Source organism: Pelodiscus sinensis, chromosome 4, assembly GCF_049634645.1.
Source record: "Pelodiscus sinensis isolate JC-2024 chromosome 4, ASM4963464v1, whole genome shotgun sequence".
Classification (NCBI taxonomy): domain Eukaryota; kingdom Metazoa; phylum Chordata; order Testudines; family Trionychidae; genus Pelodiscus; species Pelodiscus sinensis.
The window spans coordinates 123,059,526-123,085,768 of NC_134714.1; the positions used below are offsets into that span (position 1 = coordinate 123,059,526).

Below are 26,243 nucleotides of genomic sequence, written 5' to 3' on the forward strand. Positions count from 1 at the left end.
GCTGACTAAGAAAAGTCTGCGGACAGGAAGACAAACATTATAGTAACAGCAATTGTCAGACCAGACCAAAAGTTCAACTAGTTTGGTACTTTTTCTCTGGCAGTTGCCAAAATTATAAGTTTCAGAAGAAAGTGTAAAATCCCAATAATGTTGGTGCTTAATAATAAATTAACAACAACAATAATGATGCTGATGCTAATGCAATACCATACCATGGCAGGGATGCCTTCATGTCCTCAGTTGATGGCTAGTTTATAGAATTGAGTATCTTAATTACTTTAGTTTTCATTTTGCTAGTATAACTGCTGATTATATTTTAAAACAGTAAATGTTTGCACATTTTAAATATCTGTATGATTTCATAAGGCTAGTTTCTCCTCTGATTAGCTAATTAAAATGCTTTATGTCTAAATAGAATAATGTTGTTGAAATTCTGTTCTCAGATTGACTAGTGCAAATTCATTGGAGTCAGCGGGGTTACATTGGTGTATATCAGAAGAGAATTAGGTCAATATAGAGTACCTGTTTACAGATTAATAAAGGATTGATCGAACTCTGCAGTATAATACTGAATTGAAATACCTTTTTAGTGCAGTGTAACTGTATGCGCTGCAAAAAAACGAAAAACATGAGACAGTCTTATTGAAGAATTTTTGCTTGAGGGTTTGTCTACGTGGCATAGCAAGGCCCTCTAGAGGTGTGTGAATTTTAAAAGAACACCAACATGCTGTGAACTAACGAGAACTCTGTAGTGCACACTAAATACTCTCTTATGAATGTTACTGTAGTTCTATTGAAACAGTAACTATGTTAATGTGCATTAGGGAACATGTTGTGTACTTCAGCACTAGTTAGTGTGCAGCATGTGCTGTGCTTTAGAATTCACAGCCCTCTCGCCTGCATTACAAAGCTGTGCAGACAAGTCTTCTGATAGATTAAGCTATTAAGATCTTAATTTCAACCACTGCTTCTAGCAATTGCTCAAAATACAGAATGTTGTAGCATGTAAATTACCAATAAGCAGTATAATTGTCATAAATAAGTACAGAAGCATACATTGCATTTATTTGGTTTTTTTGTACATATGGTTCACAACAAAGTTTTATTAAATAAAAATGACAGCTGAAATGCCTGGAAAGAAGATTTAGGTTTCCATCCAGCAAAGCACTTAGCATGGTTAATTTTATTCACGTGAATAAACTTTGTTGAAGGTGATGGTATTACCCAGGTGATTAAATTTAAGCATGTACTTAATTGATTTGCTGGATCAGGGACACAGTGGAAGAATACAAAGAACAAATGAAATAAAAACACTGCTCTGTCATGTCTAACTCCAGTACAGAGCAGTGTAGAAATGTTTTTAGAACATTAGTATTTGTGATAATATACACAACTTGGAAATGAATTGATCAAATAATTATTGTGTGAATAAAGATAGACCTTCAAAATACAGAGATCAGTTATCTGCAGGTAAACTGAATATTGATATGTACAATATATATGGACAAAAACCAAATATTCACATAACTCTCACAAAATGGATAATGAATTTTTAATACTTTTAAAATAGTGTAGCTCTATTTATTGTAATTGAAAGAGCAAGTGTGGGGATAGGGTCTAGAGAAAATTTTGGAGCTCTGTTTCTCAGCTGAGCCTCTATCCATTTCTCCAGGTATTTTGGAGCACTTGTAGTGGACTGCACATATAAGTAGCAATTAATCACATCTAATGACCAGATGTGTGAGAGCAAAATTGCAGCTGCAAAAATGAAGGCCATATCTAAAAATTTTGGTTTAAATATTTATTTAATTTCCCCCCCAAATCAGAAAAGTGGAGAAAATGCTAGAAGATGTATATTGCAAGTTATAATATTATTACAAGTTACAAGATAGCTCTCTACTCTTCTGATTTTACTAATAATACTAAAAGGCTTAACTCTTAGGGGCTTAATCCAAAAATCATTGACTTCAATGCCTCCCTTAGGTTAACGCCTCTCAAAGTCATGTAAATTATTTGGATTTCAATGACACCTTTGTTTGGGTAAAGACTTTAAAATTTGACCTAAACTAACAATGTTATTTTATGGTAAACTCTTTAACATAAGTAAAATATTCTCGGTGACTCTTAAATATTTAGGTCCTGATTCTGGTCTTACTTGAACCATGTAATTCAGAATCAACTGAGTTTAAGTAAACTGAAGTTAAGCCAATGTGATTAAAATCAGGCCACTGAGTAATATTATTGATACAGTGATGCGCAACATTCATTAATATTGGAACGCATTCATTTTACATTACTCAACTTTCAGCCCTTTTGACTTAAATTCTGAATGTAGAATCTGTGATAAACATCTCCCGAACTCTTCCAAGATCATTTGTTCTGCTAGACAGACAGAATAAGCTTCTTTTTCTGCCTCTTCAGCTTGTGCCAGGAGACAAGCACATGTTGCTTCAACCACTTCCCAGGATATACATGTAGTGGGTTGCCTGCCAGAGGAAAAAAAACAATACAAAATTGAACTTTTAAAATCTGCCAGTCTTAGGAAATAGGCTATGACAGATTATGGACTTTGCTGGATCAACATGGGTGTTTGCCATAATGAAGTACACTGGGGGTGGGGGCTGGTGTCTGGGAGGGAGGGCAAGTGCAGAAGAGGAGGCTACTCACCTCCTGTAACTGACGTTCTTTGAGATGAACGTCCCTGGGGGTGCTCCACATCAGGTGTAGAGCATCCCAGTGCCTCTGGACAGAGTTTCTTCAGCAGTGCCTCAGCAGGGGCTGTGCATGCACAGAGCGCAAAGTGCGCGGGCTCTCTCACTAGCTATACACAGGTGCAGCCCCCCGCCTCCCTTCAGTTCCTTCTCTATCTAGAACCCGGTGGAGGAGCGTGATTGACATATTTGATTGTTTGTTTTTAATTTTTTTTTAAGGTTTCCAAAGTAGAGGGGAGGAAGGGAGGGTAGTGGAGCACCCCCAGGGATGCTCATCTCAAAGAACTTCAGTTACATGAGTTGAGTAACCTCCTCTTCTCCTTCGAGAGGCATCCCTGGGGGTGCTCCACATCAGGTGACTACAAGCAGTCTATCTTATGGAGGTAGGGACTTCGGATTGGGTAAGTATGCTGTCAACAGGACAGCTTTCGCTAATTTAGTGTGGCGTAAGTGTGATCCATGGACCATGTTACTGCTGCACAAATGTCCTCCAATGGAACTTTTCTGAGGTATGCAACAGAGGTTGCAACTGCCCTCGTAGAGTATGCTCGGATTGAAGCAGGTGGAGGTAAATCATTAAGGAGTAACAGGTATTAACGCACTTCAATATCCAATGGGATAATCTTTGAGATGATATTTTCTCCACCATATTATGGTTTGTGATGGAAACAAACAGGTGTGGAGAGGACCTGAATGATTTTGTTCTGTCAATATAGAAAGAGAGAGCTCTTTTGATGTCGAAAGTGTGCATCTGTGCTTCAAAGGCGTTGGAATGGGGCTTTGGGAAAAACACAGGTACGTGTATTGTTTTATTCATATGAAAGACTGTGCAGACCTTAGGTAAAAATCTGGGGTGTGGCCACATGGACACTCTGTCCTTATGAAAAATAGTGAATGGTGAACCGGACATGAGAGCAGCCAGTTCACTTACTCTGTGTGCTGAGGTGATAGCCACTAGGAACACTGTTGTAAGCGTTAAGTGGAGTAAGAAGCATGTGGCCATAGGTTCAAAGGGCGGTTTTGTTAATGTTGTCAGAACCAGGTGGAGGTCCCATGGTTCTTGTGGGGGTGACACATCAGGGTACAGAGCTTGTAGACCCTTCAAAAACCGTTTAGTCGTGGGTGTTCAAATAAAGTGGTGTCATCCAGTGGTACATGGAATGTTGTTATAGCTTCTAGTTGCACTCTGATTGAGGCTAAGGAGAGATGAGACTGCTTCAGGTATAGTAAGTATTCCAAAATTACCGGGAGTGGGGCTGTTTGCAGCAATATATTGCACTCACTGGCCCAGTGTGTAAAACGGGTACATTTACTGATATATGTTTTCCTTGTTGCAGGAGCTCTTCTGTGCAGGAGAACTTCCCGGACTTGTTGGGAGCACTGGAGCTCTATGCCAGTGACCACTGAGGTGCCACGCTTTTAGATGGAGCATCGTGAGTTGAGGGTGAGATGTCCTGATTTGCGGGTGACAGAGGATGTGAGGTACTTGCTGTAATGTGATTGGATGGCTCTGTGTCATCCTAAGTAATAGGGAAAACCAAGGTTGTTTCAGCCAGCACGGAGCTATGAAGATGATCTTTGCTTTGTCCCTCCATATCTTTATGATGACTTTGTTTAGAAGGGGAAAGGGAGGAAATGCGTATAGCAGGGGTGCATTCCATGTCAGAGTCAGAGCGTCTCCTAGGGAATGTCTGCCCATGACCACTCTGGAGCAATACATCGTGAATTTTCTGTAGGATCTGGTGGCAAACAGATCTATACAAGGGCGGCCCCATTGGCTGAATATTTCTCGTAAGATTGTATGGTCCATCTCCCATTCGTTTTCCTGGGGGAGGGCTCTGCTTAGGGCGTCTGCTGTTGTACTGAGAGCCCCAGGAATATGGCATGCGGATAACTGGATATACCGTGCTATTGCCCAGTTCTAAAGGGCTATGACTTCTCTGCACAGGGGCTGTGACTGTGCTCCACCTTGTCGGTTTACATAAAACATGCACGCCATGTTGTCTGTGAAGATATGGACATGTATCTCTTTCACTTGAGGGAGCAGTTTTTGACCCGCTAGGCAGACGGCCCTGAGTTCTAAGATATTTATATGCAAAGCACGCTCACTAGAAGACCACAGTCCTTGAACTGTTTCTCCATTCTATGTGAACGCACCAGCCTGTGAGTGAGGCATCTGTGGTGATGACCACTGTGGGCTCTGTGGACTGGAGGGATATTCCTATAGTTAGGTTGGACACCTCTGTCCACCATTTTAATGATGCCTTGACTGATGGAGGCATAGCTAGTCTCTTTGTCAGTAAATGAATGTTTGGTTTGTACTAAGTTAGGAGCCAGCTTTGGAGACACTTCATAAATAGTCTTGCATTGGGTACCACCGGGTAGCAGGAAGCCATATGGCCTACAAGTAGGAGGCAGTTGAGTGCGGTGACTGTAGGCATGTCCTGGGGGATAATGCCAGGTGCCTGATCTGAGTAGTTCTGTCGGGAGGGAGAGAGGCTTTGGCTGTGACAGAGTTGAGGTGTGCTTCAATAAATTGGATGGTCTGTGAGGGTGTAAGCATCAATTTGGGGTGGTTCACCAGAAGCCCTAGAGAGTGAAAACAGTCTAGCACCATGTGAGTATGCTGGAGGCACTCTTGTCTGGAGCTTGCTTTTACTAGGCAGTCGTCCAGGTAGGGAAATATAATAATCCCTTGACTGTGTATTGAAAATGGTTTGAACCTAAAGTAAAATGAAGAAAACGCCTATGAGATTGTCTGATAGAAACATGAAAATAGGCATCCTGTAAGTTGAGAGAAGAAAACCAATCACCCGGCTCCAGACCTGGGATGATTGTATTTAGGGTAACCATCTTAAACCTGTGATTCTTTATGAAGCTATTTAGGTATCTGAGGTCTAGGATAGGTCTCCACCCACCAGTCTTATTTTTTTATTAGAAAATAGTGGGAATAGAAACCTGTTCTGTGGCTCCTATGTGTAACAGGTGATCTATCTCTTCTTGTAAGATGATCTCGTGAGATGGGTCCTTAAAGAAGAATGGGGTTGGAGGGTGGGAGGGAGGAGGGAAAGAAAGGGGATGGTGTACCCCCAGGGAGATAATTGGATACTTCAAACTATCTGAGGTAATTAATTCCCATTGGTGAATGAAGAGGAGTAAACAAACTGAAAGAGATTGGAGGGTTTCTGATTTTCTGGAGATGGAGTTCTGGTTTTTGATCTCTTGACTGTATTTTCAAATTTGCTTATTTGCTGTATATTCAAATTTGCCCCTAGAGGTTGGGGGTGTTAGTCTGAGACCGCTGTCTCTGCTGCCTGTTTCAAACCCGCTGTTGGTAAGGGGGTTGTTCTTATCTGTGGTACTGGAAAGGGGGCTGTTGGTACCTTGGCCTGTGGTACAGTTGATATCTATATTGTCTTGCTCTCATTGTAGGGGCCTGAGTACCCACGGATTGAAGAATGGCGCTGGAGTCCTTTATGGATTGAAGAAGCTCATTGGTCTTTGAGGAGGCAGCATTGCTTTTCCCATTTCTGCTAGTGATGATGTGTGAGCCAAAGAAACTGTGGCTGACCTGGGGGAGTATTGGCTGGCATTATCACTCCTCGTGTCTCTGTGAGGAGATTCAGTAGAGCGTGAGAGAGGTTTCTCTATGTGTTTAGTCTTGCGTAATTTCTTTCTGTGATGATGTGGAGGATGGTTCCACATTTACCACTGTGGGGGGTATGCCACCAGTGGGGCCATCCACAGATAGGGAGCCCATGGGGCCATTTGCGCTCTGAGAAGGTCTGGTTGCATGGAACTGTGTCCCCAGTGCTGCTTGTGATTGAGGGGACAACTGTGGTGAGAACACTTCAAATTTGTCCCCCTCTTCGTGTGAGAGGGGGGATTGCGGATCTGAGTCGTCAGAGAGTAGCAACTGAATATCCCTATATTGAGTGAAGATAGATGAGTGAAGAGTTGAGTCAGTGGGCAAGTCTTTACTCTCCCTGTAAGTGACCAGGGAGTTTGTGACGTGGAAGGCTGTGCTAACTGAGAGGAGCCCGTATTTACCTCAGAGGTGTGAAGGAGAGCTGTTGCTTCTAATTGTTGAGAGGAGGGAGCAGCGTTCAAAGAATGCTCTATCCCTTGTCTGGGTGCCATCGTGAGAGGCTGAGGTACCGGTGTAGCTGTCATTGGGGTCAGCGTTACTGGGTTTGCTGAGGCTGGCACGGAATGGCACTTTGCCTCTGCAAGTGCAGCGTTTGAAGCACTTTCAAGCTTACTACGCTGTTTGCCCGAAGTACCTGGGCGGTCAAATGTGCTCAGACGGTTCTTGTCTGAGTGGTCTGACTTTTTTCCCCTCAGACTGTCTCTTGTTGGGTTGCTGAGGTAATGAACGTGCCCTTCTTTTAGAGGGCTTAGAGTTATGCTTGTTAGGCATTGAGCCCTGCCCAGAGCCTGGGTCAGAGGCATGTCTTTTGCAATTGTCAATGTGAAGCATTTTCAGTTTAAGCTCCTTCTCTCTGTGAGACCTGGGTCTCATTTTGTCACAGTGGGGGCAATCTCTGCGTGAATGAGAGCTCCCCAAACATTTCAGGCAGGAGTCATGCCCATCAGAGGCAGACATCGCGCCGTTGCAGAGCGTGCAGCATTTGAAGCCAGGAGAGCTCATACCGGCTTGTAGGTTGTAGCGGTGGTTCAAACCCTGTGCTGCTTTTTTTTGTTAACTACTACTAATCTAATCTAGCTAACAGAAACAGTGAAACACTTAACAAGAACTACTAACTGTGACTAAAACTAACTACTTTAATGAACTAGATATGCTGAGAAGAGAAGAGCACTGCCAGGTTCCGTCAGCAGCCGGGGACGGTAGAAAGGAACTGAAGGGAGGCAGGGGCCGCTCCTCCACTTAGCTAGTGAGGGAGCCCACGCGCCGCGCATGCGCAATCCCCGCTGAGGCACTGCTGAAGAAACTCCATCTAGACCTGATGTGGAGTACCTCCAGGGACACCTCTCGAAGGAGAAGCATGCTAGGAGTAGGGGGTACAGCACCTGGGAGGTCTGGAAAAAAGGAGAGAGGGAAAGCGTGTGAGGGAGTTGAGAGTCCGGGATCTCGTACTTAAATGATCTGCTGGATCAGGGACACAGTGGAAGAATGAAGGCTCCATGCCCCATGCTGCTTCCAGCCACCACTATGGGAGCGATGGGGTAAAGCCTCCAGATCAGCGCTTTGCTGTTCTACTGTACCCCTCGCTGGTGGGGAGGATGGGGGAACGTGCAGAAGCACTTTCTCGTCCCCCTGCCAGGGTCCAAACAGCAGGTGTTCCTGGATCAGGGACACCTGGTTTACATAGGTTCAAGTGTAGTTGAATGGTAAATACTCAGTATGTGAAAGACAAATTACACTCTACTAAATTTACAGAAACTGAAAATACACAGTGCTGAGTCACAATAGTTGCACTGTTACTACATAGCGTATTCTGATGAGACATCTTACTCCTCTACTTGTAACAGCTCTAGAAACCAACAAACGGCTTCTGAATGCAACTGGTTAACCGCATGTACAATAGTGTTCACACTAAGGGACAAGTGCATTCAAAAGTTGCACATGAGGTACAACTTGGGAAAGATGATGTAATGAGTTTACTTCCCTTTTTGTAAGAAACAGTCAGATTCCTACCTTTTCAGTCAAGGAAATATGGTTTACCATTTAAGATCCTAGTCAGGCATCATGGTATGTTGCAGGAAGCAACATACATTAGCTGGAAACATATTCTGTTCATTTTTAAGGAAAAGGCAGTGAGTGCCCCCTCCTGGCACACAGAATAATCAACAAGATGACTCTTGAAACCACATATGGTTGGCATAATTCTACTCTTCCTGCAGCATGACTTAAGCAAGTAATGGACAGATTTAATACCAACTAATTAACCAACCTCAGTAACACATGCACAGGCCCACAAAAATTATTTAGATTAATCAAAATAAGTCTCCAGTCAGTTTTTAAAACAGAATTCATAGCATGATTTTTTTTTAAATTGTATATGAAGATTAAAGAAGCAATAGCTGATGCAGTGAAAAATTCATCTTGCATACAAGCTTCTGGACCTGATGCGAAGTCCATTGAAATCTATGGAGAGACTCTTACTGGTTTCAGTGGGCTTTGGAGCCTTATTAATATTATGTTTATCAGGACTTAAGAACCACAAAAGAATGGTCTGGGCACTGTACAAACATAAGAGTACAGATTGAACCTCTCATCAGTTTGGCAGATGATACCAAACTGGGTGGGGTTGCAACTTCTTTGGAGGATAGGGACATAATTCAAAATGACCTTAGCAAGTTAGAGAAATGGTCAGAGGTAAACAGGATGAGGTTTAATAAAGAGAAATGCAAAGTGCTCCACTTAGGAAGGAACAATCAGTTTCATACATACAAGATGGGAAGCGACTGTCTAGGAAGGAGCATGGCGGAAAGGGATCTAGGGGTCATAGTGGACCACAAGTTGAATATGAGTCAACAGTGTGATGCTGTTGCAAAAAAAGCAAATATGATTCTAGGTTGTTGTGGCGGGGTAGCCCCGCCCCTCCCGGAAGCCGTCGGGACGCCACGTTCGCGGGGAAGAGGCTCGCCCCCCTGCGCGGCTTGCAGAGCCGTCTGTCTTCCCCGAGCAGGGGGGCCGGCGCGCCAGCCGGGTGACGAGCCGGGGCTGGCAAGCGACGCCGTCAAAGGGCTGGGGAAGGAGGCAGGGAAAGTGACGTCACGGGGAGGCTGGCCCGAGGGGGGGCTGGGGGATGACGAAGGGACTGACGTCATCTGCCTGCGACCGGCGGGCAATTCAAAAGGCTGCAACAACCCAGCAAGAGGGGAGCGCGCTGAGGAGACGGACCTCCCCTGGGAACGAGCGCACGGACTCAGGTATTGGCGACCCTGGGCAGGACCGGAGCAGGATTATGGGGGTGGGACGTGCTGACGTGGGGGAAGAAGTGGCCCAGGGCGGGGACGTGGACCCCGAGAGCGGGGGAGTTTAGGGTTCCCGACCCCCTCTGCTAGGTGGGGAACCTTTCCCTTACCTTAGGGCCCTGGGTCGGGGTCCGGAGTGAGGGCGGGCCCGGACCCCCTTCCCCCGACCGCTGAGCTGCACAGAGCAAAACCGGGCACATTGAGTCGCTAACAACTGTGGAAACTGAGGGGGGGCGGACGTAAGCCCCTCCACACGAGGTGGGAACCCCTACAGTTGTATCAACAGGTGTGTTGTAAGCAAAACTCGTGAAGTCATTCTGCTGCTCTACTCTGCACTAGTTAAGCCTCAGCTGGAGTACTGTGTCCAGTTCTGGGCGCCACATTTCAAGAAAGATGTGGAGATATTGGAAAGGGTACAGAGAAGAGCGACAAGAATGATTAAAGGTTTAGAGAACATGACCTATGAAGCCAGGTTTCATGAACTGGGCTTGTTTAGTTTGGAAAAAAGAAGATTACGGGGGGGACATGATAGCGGTTTTCAAATATCTAAAAGGGTTTCACAAGAAGGAAGGAGAAAATTTGTTCCTCTTGGTTACTGAGGACAGGACAAGGAGTAATGGGCTTAAAGTGCAGCAGGGGAGGTTTAGATTGGACATTAGGAAAAAATTCCTAACTGTCAGGGTGGTCAAATATTGGAATAAATTGCCAAGGGAAGTGGTGGAATCTCCCTCTCTGGAGATATTTAAGAACAGGTTAGATAGACATCTGTCAGGGATGGTGTAGACGGAGCTTGGTCCTGCCTTGAGGGCGGGGGGCTGGACTCGATGACCTCTCGAGGTCCCTTCCAGTCCTATTATTCTATGATTCTATTCCAGCACTCTCTGGTCCAGCAACATCCGTGGTCCAGCATGATTTTAGTTATCCAGTTGTCCACTTATCATGGGTATGACCCATAAAGTTTGTTTATAGCTACCAGTCCTGGCTCTCAGTGTTCTGTGCTGTTATTTATCTCTAATTTAGGCCTGAATGTCTTCTAAGAGCCCAATAAGTAGTGGAAGTGTTGGTAATGCTGCTAGACAATATTGACCTCCTGTGGTTTGGCAAATTCTCTGGTTCAGAATAGGTCAGGTTCCAAGGGTGCCAGTCTAGAGAGGTTCAACCTATAGTAGACAGACCATATCCCCACATATCTTACAATTTACATGGAGAAAACAGAAAATAGGTAGAGGGGATAGGGTTATAACAGCTGCAAACATTGTGTAAGTGCCGTGATTTTTTAAAAATCCATTGGCTCTGATTTTGTTGAGGATTAGATAAATGGAAAGACAAATGAGGGGAGAAGGGACATTGAAAATGAGTGGGAAAGGTGAGGAGAGATGAAAGAGGGCAGAATCCACACTTATTTGTTACATAAACCATTAGTCAATATTAGTTACTATTTTTTAGGTAAGGGACACTTCAGAAAAAAATCTAAAATATAGTGGATAGATGGGACTGATTTTTAGTTCCAAATATTTATTTACCTGTCTCTTCTAGATTTTGATAACATTTCAAATGTAGATGTTGAAATAGGGAAGTTTCCTTCATTATTTCTAATCTCTGTGTAGTCTGGCATGTTCATTAGTGTTTTTCTATCTGGGCTTTCTTCATAATTTTTGCAACCAATGCATTTACAAATAGAGGAACACATAATTTTACCCTGGCAAAAACAAAATACTTTGATTTTACACAAACACCAGAGTAATAAATTACTAAACATACATAAGTATTGGAGGGGTACCATTGGGAGCTGTACTACCAGATTTACCCTGGAGGGAGATTAGAGAAAATTCAATAGAGCAAGGGGCTATCATCAGCTTTTCCAAATATTCTCTGTGGGGACACAAAGGAGAATAACGTTTATGCTTCCGACATTGCACACGGCCCATTCTCACCTTCCCTTCAGCCTGCCTAGTCTCCTTCAGCTCCCCCAGCTTGAACTCCAGACACGTGCAGGACTTTGATGTATCAGGGACAATGTCACAGAAATAACTGAGTCATCTTTCCATATGGACATGAAAAATCTGTACTTTAGTCTTGATCCAAAGTCCACTCAAGCCTAAGGGAAACTTTGCACGGACTTTTTGATCAGGTGTGGGATGAGAACTGGTAAAGCATAGTTGTTCTTTGCCCCTGCCAATTAGGGATGTTAAAACGCAGGTATTTAACTAATTGAGTAGTCGATAGCATTTTTATCAACTACTCGATTAGTTGATAGCCCAGCTCAGTTGTGGCTTGTGCCGGACCCCAACTCCTCCTGCCTTTTAAATTGCAGAGCTACAGCGGGGTTTGGTCCCGAACCTGACATGAGCCAGAACTGAGCCAGGCTGTCTGCCCAGGCAACAGTAGCCCCTGTGTGCAGGGGTCCCAGCGGGGATTTGGGACCTCCCACACACAGGGACTGCTACCACAAAATAGCCCCTGCCCACAGCTGCCTTTGATAGAGGCAACAGCAGGAGCAGGGATGGGTGGCACCGTGGATACAGTGCTGAGGGGACCAGCTTTTAAGCCGGCTCTCCCCAGCACCAACTTCTGCTTCCTGCCCCCCTTGCTGCCTCTGATACACAGGCAGCAAGGGGGGCTGGGGAATGCGAGTAGTCAACTTGACTTCCTGACAAGCATTGACTTATCCGGTAGTTAACTACTCCTTTACATCCCTACGTCCATCCTTTCCCTGTCCCTTACACTGGAACAAGTAGTGTAGTTGGTACAGGGGCTGGATGAGACCTCCTACACCTCATGATGAAATTCTTAGCTGGTGAGCCACAGCCAGAAAAAAAATGTCCCCCTAATTTCACTAAGATTTAGAATGAACAATCTGAGAAGAAAAACATAAAAATATTTATGTTAGTGTCTAACATTATTTATGCAGAAACAGCTGGATCAGAATATGTCAATTTCTGTTAAGAAATGCTCAGAAGTTTCACTTGACTAACCTCAAAGCACTCACAATAATTCTTAAGACACCCTGAGCGCTTGCAATTACATCCTTTGTTGTGGCGAGGTTTAATATCTCCTAGTTTCCCTTTCCCAATCTTTGGTAGGAAAGCTTCTGGGTTTCTATCAAGACAAGCCTAGAATAAGAAATGTTTGTATGTATGAGAGACATTCACAAACATTTTCTTTATGTAAAATACAAGATCAACTGTGCTTATGAAAGAAGTAGTATTCCTCAGTCTCTGAGGTAGGTCAATAGACTCGTGCATCTGAATCTGGATATCTCAAGTGTAAAGAATTCCTATCACATAACTCAAAATTCTGAGCTGATAGGACTCCCTCAAGGGGACCAAGTGCTGTCCCTGTTATGAAAAACATTAGTGATTCTTACTCTCTCCAGGTCACTTAGGATTAATTTGATACATACCCATATTACTCTTAATAAATTATATACTATGGCTCAACCACTAAACCCTAAAGCTCTCTGCAAGCTGAAGCCACTGTCTCCAGCAATAAAACATTTTGTGTACAAACCTTGAAGCCACTGGTATTTGTCTGAGGAGGTTTCATATGATATATAAATATTGCACTAATGGATCTTTCAGTTGACTTCAATGGGTTTTCAACCTAGCCTTAAGATTTCATGGCACCCAGTATTTTAAATGTAACAAGCCCCTCACGAATCTGAGGAAAAGGGACAGCAGAGAAATTGGTCTCTCTTCAGCACATTGATACACTAAACTGAAACACTAACCAAATATATTCCCCTAAATATATTCTTCAGGATGCACTCTGAAGTAGCAAGGAGAACTTCAGGCACCTCCTAGAAGAGTCCAAACATCTCCAGCTTTACCATCCAATGAGCCAAGCTGACACAGAAAGCAGTCCAAGGACTATAATGAAATGAAGTGCCATGGCTTTGTGTGATCAGATGTGAAAAAAACTCTGTCTGATGAGATCAGCATCAGCTACTACCAACGCTGCTCACAGTACTTAGAACCATACTGGAGATTTCCTGACAGTTGCACATTAGGAGCACAGACCAAGTAATACAGCTACTGCAAAGCACCTACTGACAATAGATTTATTTTATGTTACGAATTTTACAAAAACTATCTAGATAATATGATTCCCTAGTAACAGCTGACACAGATATACAATATTGCCTTTTTTTTTTAATCTTTATTCCACACAAAGGTCAATCAAAGACTCCATATTTGAAGGTAACCTTCCTTCCAAGAAAGCAGGGTTTAACATGGCTGCCATTAAAGTCTTACATTGCTACATGAGTAATATAGAAAGACTAACAAAAAGCCCTGTAAGATGCTCATACCACTGAGCTGTTTGGATCTGCCAGGATGGATAGCAAATTGAATATCAATTTCTTCTGTTTGATTTTGAGACATAACAAGTTTTTTCTTCCAAGTGGAAAACTTTTCTTAATTTCATAGATTTCATAGAATACTAGGACTGGAAGGGACCTTGAGAGGTCATCAAGTCCAGTCCCCTGCCCCCATGGCAGGACCAAATATTGTCTAGACCATCCCTGATAGACATTTATCTAACCTACTCTTAAATATCTCCAGAGATGGGGATTCCACAACCTCCCTGGGCAATTTATTCCAGAGTTTAACTACCCTGACAGTTAGGAACTTTTTCCTATCGTCCAACCTATACCTCCCTTGCTGCAGTTTAAGTCCATTGTTTCTTGTTCTATCCTCAGAGGCCAAGATGAACAAGTTTCCTCCCTCCTCCTTATGACACCCTTTTAGATACCTGAAAACGGCTATCATATCACCCCTCAGTCTTCTCTTTTCTAAACTAAACAAACCCAATTCTTTCAGCCTTCCTTCACAGGTCATGTTCTCTAGACCTTTAATCATTCTTGTTGCTCTTCTCTGGACCCTCTCCAATTTCTCCAAATCTTTCTTGAAATGCGGTGCCCAGAACTGGACACAATACTCCAACTGAGGCCTAACCAGCGCAGAGTAGAGCGGAAGAATGACTTCTCGTGTCTTGCTCACAACACACTTGTTAATTAAATTCTGATATGCTCCATTTCCCTGTCATTTTTTGAAGACATACATCCCAGTTTAGTTAAAATAGTACTGCTATGGTTCGAAAGGATGAAAAGGCCTATAAAGTGAATGAAAATTCTTAACTTTTTAATTAAAAAATAAATACAGACTATATTCCATTTCATCTAGGTTTTAAATCATATGATTTTAAATTACAGAATTTTAAGCCATAACAAAACCAAACAAAATACATATATATTTTTCCTGTGTGAACTAGATACATATTGGATTTTTATTACCTTAATAGCTTTAAAGCGCTCAGTTTCATGAAATGGATTGTTGTAACAATTATTGCAGTTGCAGTTGTTGCAAAAATCACCATTGGCAAAGCAATCACAGTATCTGTGATTAACAAAGCAAAATATAAAATATAAAAACCCCTATTTTTCATCATTCTCCTGTTTCAAGAAAGAATTTCTGGTTATCAAACAAGAAACATATACATCTCATACACAAACTATATCAGATGCTTAGTTGTGTCTCATACATTTTATAATCTAGGCAAAAAAAAAAAAGTTACAAACCTTCTTGTAACTGTTGTTTGAGATGTGAGGCCCAAGACTTTAACAGGGAACTATATATATTCACGGAGCATAGATCCATTAATGGCTATTAGCCAGGGCAGGGATGGTGTGGTGGGCAACCTGCAGGCCACACGCAACCCATCTGCGTTCCACGTGTGGCCCACGAGATATTTTGTTTACTGTTGCCCACACGCAGGGTTGCCAGATTTCACTGGTTTCCATTCATGTAGTTTTTTCCCTATTGGTATTACTAAAGTGACACTCATGTAAAGCAAGGGCACGTGAAGACAGGTACATGCTGGTTTCACAGAACATAGACTGTAAGAGCTGTGTGCCCCCCCTGCATGCAATAAAAGAGCTGATACGGTTCAATTGGCAACATCTCACAAATTCTAGGTAAGTAAGTGCAGTTAGCAAAACTACCCTATCCCAGGAGACTGTCTTCGTAGCACAATCTTGTGGCCCACTGAGATGAAGAGGGCCACTCATGCAGCCCACTCAGTAGCCTAGGTTGCCCCTGACTGCCATAGCCTCTGATTGTCAGGGCTGGTAATGGGCAACAGGGAATGATTCCCTATTCTGTTCATTTTCTCTGGGGCATCAGGCATTGGCCACCGTTGGAAAACAGGATACTGAACTGGATGGACCTTTGGTCTGACCCACTATTGCTGTTCTTATGTGTTGCTCATGTCCATTCTAATTTGGTATGCAAGAACTGTGTGCATGTCAGTCAGAAGACTTTTCCCCAGCAGTATCTGTCAAGTCAGTCTGGGTATCCCATAGGGTAGCGTCTTCAAGGCTCTCAATATAGGGCCCTGCCAAACTCTCAGATCCTTCTTGCTGCCTATTCAACAGAAGAGTAGGAGGATAGGTATTGGAAAGGACACGAACAACACATCTTGAAGAACAACAATTATAAGAAGGTTAATAACCGTTTTTTCTTTGAGTGATTGTTCATGTCAGCTTCAATTTGGTGATTTCCAAGCCTAAGTTTGGAAGGCAGGGTTGGAGCTTAAATGTTCACTGATTGAAGCACTGCTATACAAAAACTACATCTTCTCTGGCTTGATGGGTAATGGCATCATGTGATGGTAGTGTATGAATGAAGAATCACATCACCACTCGTCATATTTCCTGGGTTGGAACTTGTTCCAGGAACATCATTGACTAAGCCTGTGACCTGGTGGACAGTGCTGTAAGCAAAGGTGCAAGTATTTTCCCCAAGTTGTAGCATTCCCAGATGCAGGATGTGATCTATAACAAAATTCCTTGGGAAGATATGAGGAGCCTTTTCATTCCGTCCACTACCATGAAGAACAACTGAATGGACTTCTGGAACGGCTTGGTTCACTCAATATAAAAATGCCCAGCGAACATCCAGCGAGTGAAATCTTTGTTCCCTGCAGTTTGCATGTGGCTTAGGGTAGAAACTGGCAGAAAGATGTCCTGGTTGATGTGAAATTGGGAGATAAAACCTTAGGGAAGAATGCTGAATGTGATCTGAGCTGAACTTTGTCCTTATAGAACACAGTGTATAAAGGCTTTGATGTTTGGGCCTTCAGTTCAGACACCTTCCTAGATGAGGTTATAGCTACCAGAAATGGCAGCTTGTATGACAGATAGGGTACATCTAGACTATAGGCTTTTGTCGACAGAGGCTTTGTCGACGGATACTGTCGACAAAGCTTCTGTCGACAAAGAGCGTCTAGACTACATCCAGTTCTGTTGACAAAGCAAGCCGCTTTGTCGACATGACAGTGTAGACGCAAAGGACAATGTAGATGCAATAACGCCTTCTGTCGACAGAACTCTGTTGACAAAAGGCATTATTCCCAGTAGAATGAGGTTTACCACCATCAACAAAACTGCCAAGTTCTGTCGACATTATGTCGACAGAACTTGGCGGTAGTGTAGATGCAGGTATAGTTTTGTCAACAAAAGTCCACTTTTGTCGACAAAACCCTGTAATCTAGACACACCCATAGAGCTGAAGGCATGTCTCCAGAAGTTCAAAGGACAGCTCTGCCAGTCTGGAAAAGACCAGACTGAGGTTCTGGGCTAGGACTGGCTGTCGGACACATAGATATAGCCTGTTGAGACCTTTCAGGAAATGGCTAACCAAGGGCTGGTTGGGACTGGCTCTCAGAGCCTGCATGGAAGGCAGAAATGGTGGCCAAGTGAATCTTTACTAATGTCATGGACAGCCTCTGATGCTTACAATAAAGGAAACAGTCCAGTGTAAGGAGTATGGGCATGAGTGTTGGAGACAGTGTTTTGCTGACCAGATTAAAAATCTCTTCCACTTGACCAGGTAGACAGCTCTGGTGGAAGGCTTCCTACTGCGAAGTAGAACTTGTCTGATTGTGTCTAAACAAGCAAGTTCCACTGGGTTAAAATGATGGTGCTTCCACACATGAGGTGCAAAAATGATTTGAAATGCGGGTGCTAGAGACAGTCATGATCTTGAGTTAACAAGTCTGGGAAGAGTGGCAAGAGGACTGAAGAGATATGTACTGGTGTTGGCAGGACCTGGCTGGGGCTATTAATATTACTGAAGCTTCTTTCCTCTGTACTTTGAGGAACACCTTGCAAACAAGAGAGATGGGAAGGAACACGTATAGGAGGTGGTCTCTCCATGGGAGGAGGAAAGTGTCCAAGGTGGAGCCCAGGCTGTGATTCAGGAAGAAGCAAAATTGCTGACACTTCCTGATGCATCAGGTGGCAAATACATCTATCTGGGGAAACCCCCACTGTTGAAGATGGAGTACACAATGTCCGGGTGCAGCGACAACTTGTAGCCATGGAGCAATCTGCTGAGATAGTCCACCAACGTGTTCTATACTTCAGGAAAGTATGATGCTCGCAAGGGAAAGGAATGAACTACACAAAAATCCCACAGCATGAGGGCTTCCTGGTACAGAGGAAAGGAGCATGCACTCATGTTTGTTGATATAACATCACGTAGTGCTATTTGTCATCGCTGTTCAGCATATAAGGTCTCTCTGCCAAGTGAGCTGGGAAAGTCTGACATGCTAAGTCAGGGGTGGGCAATAATTTTTATAGGGGGGGGCCACTTCACAAATTTTGGTAGTGGTTCCCAGGCCAGCTCTGCCCCCAGAAGGGGTGGGGCATCAGATAGAAGAGGTGGGGCCTAGGAAGAAAGGGCGGGTCCCTCTAGGCACCGCATGGTGGGGAGAGTAGGAGACTGCCATGCTAGTGGCACCTAGCGCCCAAAGGGTACTGACAGCCATTTTGAACAGCTGACGGTTCCCACTGGTGCCACACATGCCTGGCAGGGGTAGGAGACTTCACGTACACCCCCGTGAATTGGAGCATGAAGGCAGAGTAGCACATGAAGTCGCTCTCTCCTGTCCTCTCCAGGACATGCAGTGCCTAGAGGGAACAGCTGGTCGTTCCCTCTAGGCGCTGTGCGCCCCTGGCAAGAGGAGGGGACTTCGCATGCAACCCTGCCCTCAAGCCTTGATTGACCTGGGGGTGCGGGTGTGGCAGGACGGGTCGCGGGCCAGATCAAACAGCTTGGCAGGCCAGATCTGGCCAAGGATTGGGCAAGGGAGAGTCACAACCCTGTCAAACTGTCCTGAACCAGATCATACACCGAGGCTAGCCATGACTGTCATCTTTGGAGTCTGAGCCTGGCATGCTACATTACAAAAGTACAAGCAGTCACGTGTCCCTGGAGTTTCAGGCAATTCCCATTTGTGATTGTGTGGAACTGCCAGAAACTTCAAATGATATTGCCTATTAGGGCTGCTGGAGAGGACCATGAGGCCTAGGACACCCCCTACCACAGATTCTACCTATTCCCACTCCTGCTCCACTCCCACTTACCTCCACTGTACCCCTTACCCACTTGGTTCTGTCCTTCACGCTGATAGTAAGCCCAGGGTGTCCAAAAGGGTCATTGTGTCAGGGGTTGTCACTGGGCTGACCATGGTACCAGAAAGGGGTGGCAGTCACACCAGGACCAGCACCTCTGCTCCTGGTGCTCTCAGAGTGATAGCATTCTGCCTTCAACTCTGAGGTCTCTGAGAGGGAAGATCATGGAGGAGGAGTAGTGCTCCACGGTGGCAGTGAGCAATGCCTGTAACTGAGGGACTAGAGCAGCTCCCCAATATGAGTGGACCATGATGGGGAGTGGAATGTTGAAGATGGACAGCACTACACCCTCGTTGCTGGCTTGCTTCTTGACAGGATCTGGGGTTGGCCAGTCATTGGCAACATGTTATTCCTCTGTGGGGAGGACTGTGTTGTGCAGTGTATAAGATCCTAGGCCACCTTGAACACTTCCAGTGTAGAAGGGAACTGAAGCTCTCAGCAACACTGGTTTGGGAAGTGCTGAGGGTCAGGATTCCACTGGACACCTGAAGGGGCATGAGTTGACGAGACCCTGGGAGGTGACAGGGGAAAGTAACATGGCCCAGTTTGTGTCTCCCAAGGCTTGGTTGAGCTCTCTGGTCTCCTCTTCTTCTGGGGCACCAGGGACTGAGACTGGTGACTCACAGAAGACTGACTGTGGAGTTGTGGCAGTGTTGAGTCTGTTTGGAGCCCTTCCTCAGTACCAGCTCATGCACTGACAGTGCTGGACCATTAACACACAGATGAGCAGGTGCTGGGCTTGGGCTCTGCTGACCTGGAGTCGGACTGTGGTCACTGTGCAGCCTCCAAGAGGAGGATCTTGAGCCTTTTCTCCCAGTCTTTTAAGGTCCTGGGGCAAAACCCCTTACAGATCCTGCACTTCTTCTGGTGACACTCCTCAAGGGAAGTGTGAGGGTCACTCCTGGGAATAAATTTGCCAGAGTGCTCATAGAATTTAAACCTTGGTGACCGAGGCATGCCCTGGTGCTGGAGGAGCACTGGAGGGGGAAAAGCCCCCAAACGAAGCTTACAAATTATAACTAATTGCTATAACTATTAACAACAACTATATACACCAAAAAGTGAACATTGCCAAGAAAGCATTTGCTGACACAAGAGCAACAGAATGTTCTAGTTAGCTGTCATTGGTGGTAAGAAGAAACTGAAGGGGTGGTGGATCAGCAGGGCCCTATATCGAGCACCATGAAGGCATGATTCCAGGCTGGCCTAAAGGATACTGCTGGAGGAAATCATCTGGCTACTGTGTACGCAGCATGCACCCACCAAATTGGAATTGACATGAGCAATCACTCAAGGAACATAATGACATAATGAAATTGTATCAGCATCTCTCTCTGTGTATATATACACACAGGGAGGGAGAGAGAGAGAGAGAGAGCCTCAAGTATACAGAAACTGATACAATTTTATAATCTTTTTGCCACATATTTAGCTTCAAGTTTTATTCTTCAAAATTCTGGACCATATGCAGTAGACATGCACATCTCTGGGCCAGATCCACAGGTGGTTTAAACAGGCAAAGCTACAGTAACCAAATTGGGGTTCACTAATTTACACCCACTAATGATCTGATTTGACCCTCTCTGGTTTTAATTCAACATACTACAGGTTGAACCTCTCTAATCCAGGACTCTCTGGTCAGCAACATCTGTGGTCCACCAGGACTATGGATGTTCCTTGACCAGAGAGCCCAAGTGGTTAGGAGTTGGGTTAGGACCTGGTTGGACTGGGAGCATGGCAGGAGGCTGACGTTCAGGTGTCCACCTGGGCTGACAGCAGAGAAGCTGGCAGGAGTGGGTCCAGCAGTCAGCAGGGGAACCCAGCAGTTGGGGGAAAGTCTGGAGGCCAGCAGCAGAGGGGCCACCATTGACCTCCCCTGGTCCAGCGAACTGCCTGGTTCAGGATTTGTCAGGTCCCGAGGGTGCTGGACCAGGTAGGTACAACCTGTAATTCTGTATTTTGGAACACGCATGTATTCTGTTTTGCATTTTTTTAAGCTTTGCTTTTTCCAAAATAAACTTAGCTCATATTTCATAATGAAAGCTTACTTACAATTTCAAACATTGAGATTTGGTACAGTTACATGGTTTTTTAGACTTTGTATCCCATGAACTAAGAGGCAATCTATAAGAATTAAAGAAAAAAAACTATTAGATTATATTTGAGAGTAAAATCCTATGAAAATTAATTATGATTTTTCCTCAAAAGGCAAATACAGGCATTTTTAGCATCAATAATATTTAAAGATGATTTGCAAATACAAAATGATTAAGAAAGAGTCATTAGCTAAAGAATTACATGCTAAATTCCCCATAGTTAGATTTAGAGTAATCAGCACATAAATTAACTTTTTAAATGTACACATTTTATTCTTTCATGTCCCCGAAGTACAAATCACTGCTTCCAAGTGATATCTCACATGTGCTATGCTGGTAACATCACATCAGCTATTCTATGGAGTCTGCTGAAACATAGAGCAGGCCTATAGGATGGACTGGGAGATGTAAGACAAACATCTTTTCTGAATTTTTAATATACAGGCAGTCCCCGGGTTACATGGATCCGACTTACATCGGATCCCTACTTACAAACGGGGTGAGGCAACCCTGCACTAGCTGCTTTCCCCCAGCAGACCAGAGAGACGCAAAGCTAGCGCCTCCCCCCCCCCCCCCCCCCCAGCAGACCAGGGAGACGCGGAGCGGCTTTTCTCAGCAGACACCTCAGCTTGAGAATAAAGGACTGAGGGAAGTGAGGTGTGGGAGAATAAAACTGAGCTCTGGAGAAATGTTTGGCTAGAGTTTCCCCTACAATATGTACCAGTTCCGACTTACATACAAATTCAACTTAAGAACAAACCTACAGTCCCTAACTTGTACGTAACCCGGGGACTGCCTGTAGTACGAAATAAACAAATGCCAGACTTTTGAACTATTTCAGAGTTGAAAGAAAGGAAAGAACCGTGGATGTGATTGGGCCTGTGGAAAGGTGATGTGGAGAGAGGAGATTCTAGTTTTTACTGAATTTTCAGCCACAGTTCTATTGAAGAATTAGAGTATGGGATAAATCTGCAGCATTACAAAGAGTTTTTCAAAGTTTGGAGAAGAGAAGGAAAAAGATATAGGTCATGGCTTCTGTAAAGGGAAATTAAATAGAATCCTTTGAAGGGATCAGCAAATATATGAACAAGGGTATCTCTGTGGATACAATGTACAGGTTGGACCTCCCTCAACGTGCACCCTCAGGACCTAACAAGGGGATTTGCTGGACATGGGGAGGTCCCTTCCAACACGGCCTGTGCTGTCCTGCTGCCCCAGCTAAGGCTCCAGCTTAGCCCCACTGCTGCCTGCCTGGCCGTGGCTGCCGCTGGGGTTGGGGTTGGAGCTTCATAGCCAGGGATAGAGCTCCACAGCCGGGGCTCCCTGAGCTCCAAAGCTGCCGTTGTAGTCCCCAAACTCCATGGGGGGAGCCAGAGTTATGCAGCTGCCACTGCTGGGCCCCCACTACCTCCTGGCCGCAGGGCAATAGCTCTCTGCTGCACTGCCTGCTCCTCTGCACCCTGCCTGGCTCCTGGCTGAGTCTCCATGCCCCCTTCTTCTCCCGCCACTCCTTCCCCGTGGCCCAACCTCTCTATACCTGGACTCCGTGGTCCAGGAACACCTGTGGTCTGTTGTCGGACCGAAGAGTCCCGGTTAAGGGAGGTACAACATACACTTGCGCTTTCAGAAAGTCTTTGACAAGGTTCCTCAACAAAGTTTCTTAAGTAAAGTAAACAATTATGGGATAACAGGGAGGCTACGTCTACATTGGCCCCTTTTCCGGAAGGGGCATGTTAATTTCAGAGATCGTAATAGGGAAATCCACGGGGGATTTAAATATCCCCCGCGGCATTTAAATAAAAATGTCCGCCGCTTTTTTCCGGCTTTTAAAAAAGCCGGAAAAGAGCGTCTACACTGGCCCCTATCCTCCGGAAAAAGCGCCCTTTTCCGGAGGATCTTATTCCTACTTCAAAGTAGGAATAAGATCCTCCGGAAAAGGGCGCTTTTTCCGGAGGATAGGGGCCAGTGTAGACGCTCTTTTCCGGCTTTTCTAAAAGCCGGAAAAAAGCGGCGGACATTTTTATTTAAATGCCGCGGGGGATATTTAAATCTCCCGCGGATTTCCCTACTATGATAGGTGAAATTAACATGCCCCTTCCGGAAAAGGGGCCAGTGTAGACAAGCCCGGAAGGTCCTCTCATGAATCAGTAACTGGTTAAAGGGAAGGAAAAAGGAATTAATGGTCAGTTTTCAGAATGGAGAGAGATAGCAAGAAATACTGCAAATTGGATTTTTTTTTATTTACCGTATCTTTAAGTCTTTAGAATTCACATGGGGAGAGGCGAGACACACACATCCCTGCACTCCTCTGACACAGGGAATGGGACCTGACCCTCCCTGTCCACTCCTGGCCAGCACCTTGGACTGGAGGGTCTTGGACTTTCCCAGGGTGCCAACTCAGCCAGTGGCTGTGGGGGAAGGAAGGAGCCTACTAGCCAGGCTGTTGGTGAGCTTAGCGCTCCAATCAGGAGCTGGTTCTCTACAAAGCACTGGGAGTGGGACATGCTCCATTTGTGAGGAAGGGGCAAATCAGGGACAGGACAAAAGAGAAAGCATGTTAAGGGCTGCAGAGGTGACAGGTAACTGTCAGCCGCCTAGTGCCAGCCCATACTCACCAGCCACCACAGGCTGCAGACCCTGCTGGCCAAGAGCTGACATGCAGTGGGAACAGCCAGTCCTGCACACTGCAGCTTTGCTCTGCCAAAAGCCTTGCACATCCACTCCCCATGTTGGCCACTGGACCCCTCCATTCATTACTGGTAGACGGATGCCTGGTGACCAGGGATCCAGACAGAATCAGTTGTGATGGGGACAGAAAATATGAGACAATTTACCTTAAAAAAAAAAGTTGGGACACCTGCAGGCGAGTTTAAATACGGGACTGTTCCTTTAAAAATGTGACATCTGGTCACACTATCAAAAGAACATACTGGAATTGAAAAGTTGCAGAGAAGAGCAATAAAACTTGCATATGAGGAAAGATTAAAATGACTAGGGCTTTCTAGCTTGGAAAAAAAATGACCAAGGAGGGCTATGACAAAGGTCAGTAAAATCATGAATGGTGTGGAGAAAGTGAATAAGGAACTGTTATTTACCCCTTTACATACCACACCCAAAATTAATAGGCACCACTAAGAGTGGATTACAATTTTGGATCCACCACATGGCAGCAATACTTCCTTCCATCTGATATAGTGAACCAGCCCAATTCATACGCCATTATTTCCCAGACTTACTCACTTTGTTCAAGAGAAATCATCATGTAACTTGCTAATATCCTAGGCGTAAGTTTCACCTTGGGAAGATGATAACTGAAAGAAATGTCTCTGAGATAAGCAAGAGGATTGCACAATACTGGATTTGTTTCATTTTAAGGATCTCAGACTGCAACTTCATCTTATTACTGGGGCATTTATCATTGATGGAACCAATATAGCATTGTAGAGTAAGACAAAGAGTGGTTGAAATTAAGTGCTCCACATAGAGCTGAACAGCAGATGCCACCATTTGCAGAGTGCATACAGTGTTATGTCCTGTCCCTTTATATGTTTGAATATTCCCCTTAACTCCAGTGCAATTTTTTCTCTGTATCTATCTCCATTAGTGCTGGCTTCAAATTGAACATATTAGTGATGAAGAATTTTTAATCTCATGAGTGTTCAGTACTGATGAAGACAATTATCATCATTAAAAGAAAAAAAGTTCTTCTAGACTCAAGAAGCACAAGATGACAAACTGCTTCTTTTTGCTGCAGGGACTGTGAGAGAGAGAAGTAAAATATAGAATTGAACAAGGGATAAAGGATTCTGAAAATACTGCTGGATTTGTGCAAATAAAGTTCTGAGAAAGAAGCAAGCCGCCACCTTGGCTGACTGCTAAGGTTGCCAGGTGTTCAGTTTTGAACTGGGCAGTCCAGTATTTGAGCTTTCTGTTCGGGAAACAAATTGAAAAAATATAAATGAGAAAACATAAACATCCGGTATTTTCTAAATAAGAGGTAATGTAGATTGTGATGTAATGTCAAGTGTGTCTGGTATTTTTGTTGAAACCATCTGGCAACCTTACTGACTTTATGCAAGCTGGCAGAGAGAGGAACAACCTGTAACCTGGGCTAAGGGTCTTCAGCCAGCAGAGGGAGCACAACAGAAGAGATGGATTAAATGCAGCTAGTGTATAGTAAAAGAAAAAAGTTTCACTGTGAGAAAGAAGATCTTCGGGAAATGTAAAGTCCAATAGGAGAGCAGAGAAATGGCAACTTTTGTTGGCAATGTTGGTGAGTTGGATGAAAACCAGAAACCATGAATGATGTACCTTGAACATTTTGAGCCATGTGTTGCTTGCAATTCAATTTCAGATAGCTTCAATCTTGCTGACAGTAACAGGTTCAAAGGCATGCAGACTGCTGTGTGACCTACTGTCTTCAGCTGTGCTCTGATCTGCCACAATTACTGCAACAATGCAGAATTTTTTTTCTCTGATCCCATTGATGCCAGCATAACAATATTGGTTCCATCAGTGATATTGGGAAGGTGACAAGTCCACAGTACAATTTGTTGTTGCCCTAAGGATGTTGTCAGAACACAGTCAGTTCTGATAAACATTAAGGCTACGTCTGCATTGGCATGATCTAGCATGAATACTCTTTAACGTAAGAGTTCTTGCGCTAAAGTATTTGCGCAAGACAGCATCTACACTGGCATGTGCCTTTGCGCCAGAGATGTGCTTTTGTGCAAGAGCATCCGTGCCAGCGTAGACACTCTCTTGCACAAGAAAGCTCCGATAGCCATTTTAACCATCAGGCTTTCTTGTGCAAGAAATTCATGTTGCCCGTCTACACTGGTCTCTTGCGCAAGAACAGTTGTGCAAGAGGGCTTATTCCTGAGCGGGAGCATCATAGTTCTAGCGCAAGAAGCACTGATTTCACACATTAGAACATCAGTGTTCTTGTGCAAGAACTCCCTGCCAGTGTAAACAGGCAGCATGTTTTTGCGCTAAAGCGGTCGCTTTGGCGCAAGATCG

The 26,243-nt window shown here is 44.5% G+C and overlaps 1 protein-coding gene across 1 annotated transcript in view; it reads right to left on the reverse strand.

The window, feature by feature from the left end:
- Positions 1–1,043: 1,043 nt before the first annotated feature.
- Positions 1,044–26,243, reverse strand: part of TESMIN (testis expressed metallothionein like protein) — a 62,032-nt gene continuing 36,832 nt past the window's right edge. The window contains exons 9-13 of the mRNA XM_025188935.2: positions 21,181–21,252; positions 14,947–15,049; positions 12,629–12,766; positions 11,177–11,352; positions 1,044–2,486 (exon numbers count right to left, since the gene is read on the reverse strand). Coding sequence (XP_025044720.2) covers positions 2,294–2,486; positions 11,177–11,352; positions 12,629–12,766; positions 14,947–15,049; positions 21,181–21,252 — 682 coding nt within the window. The 3' untranslated portion in view covers positions 1,044–2,293. The remainder of the gene's footprint in view (positions 2,487–11,176; positions 11,353–12,628; positions 12,767–14,946; positions 15,050–21,180; positions 21,253–26,243) is intronic.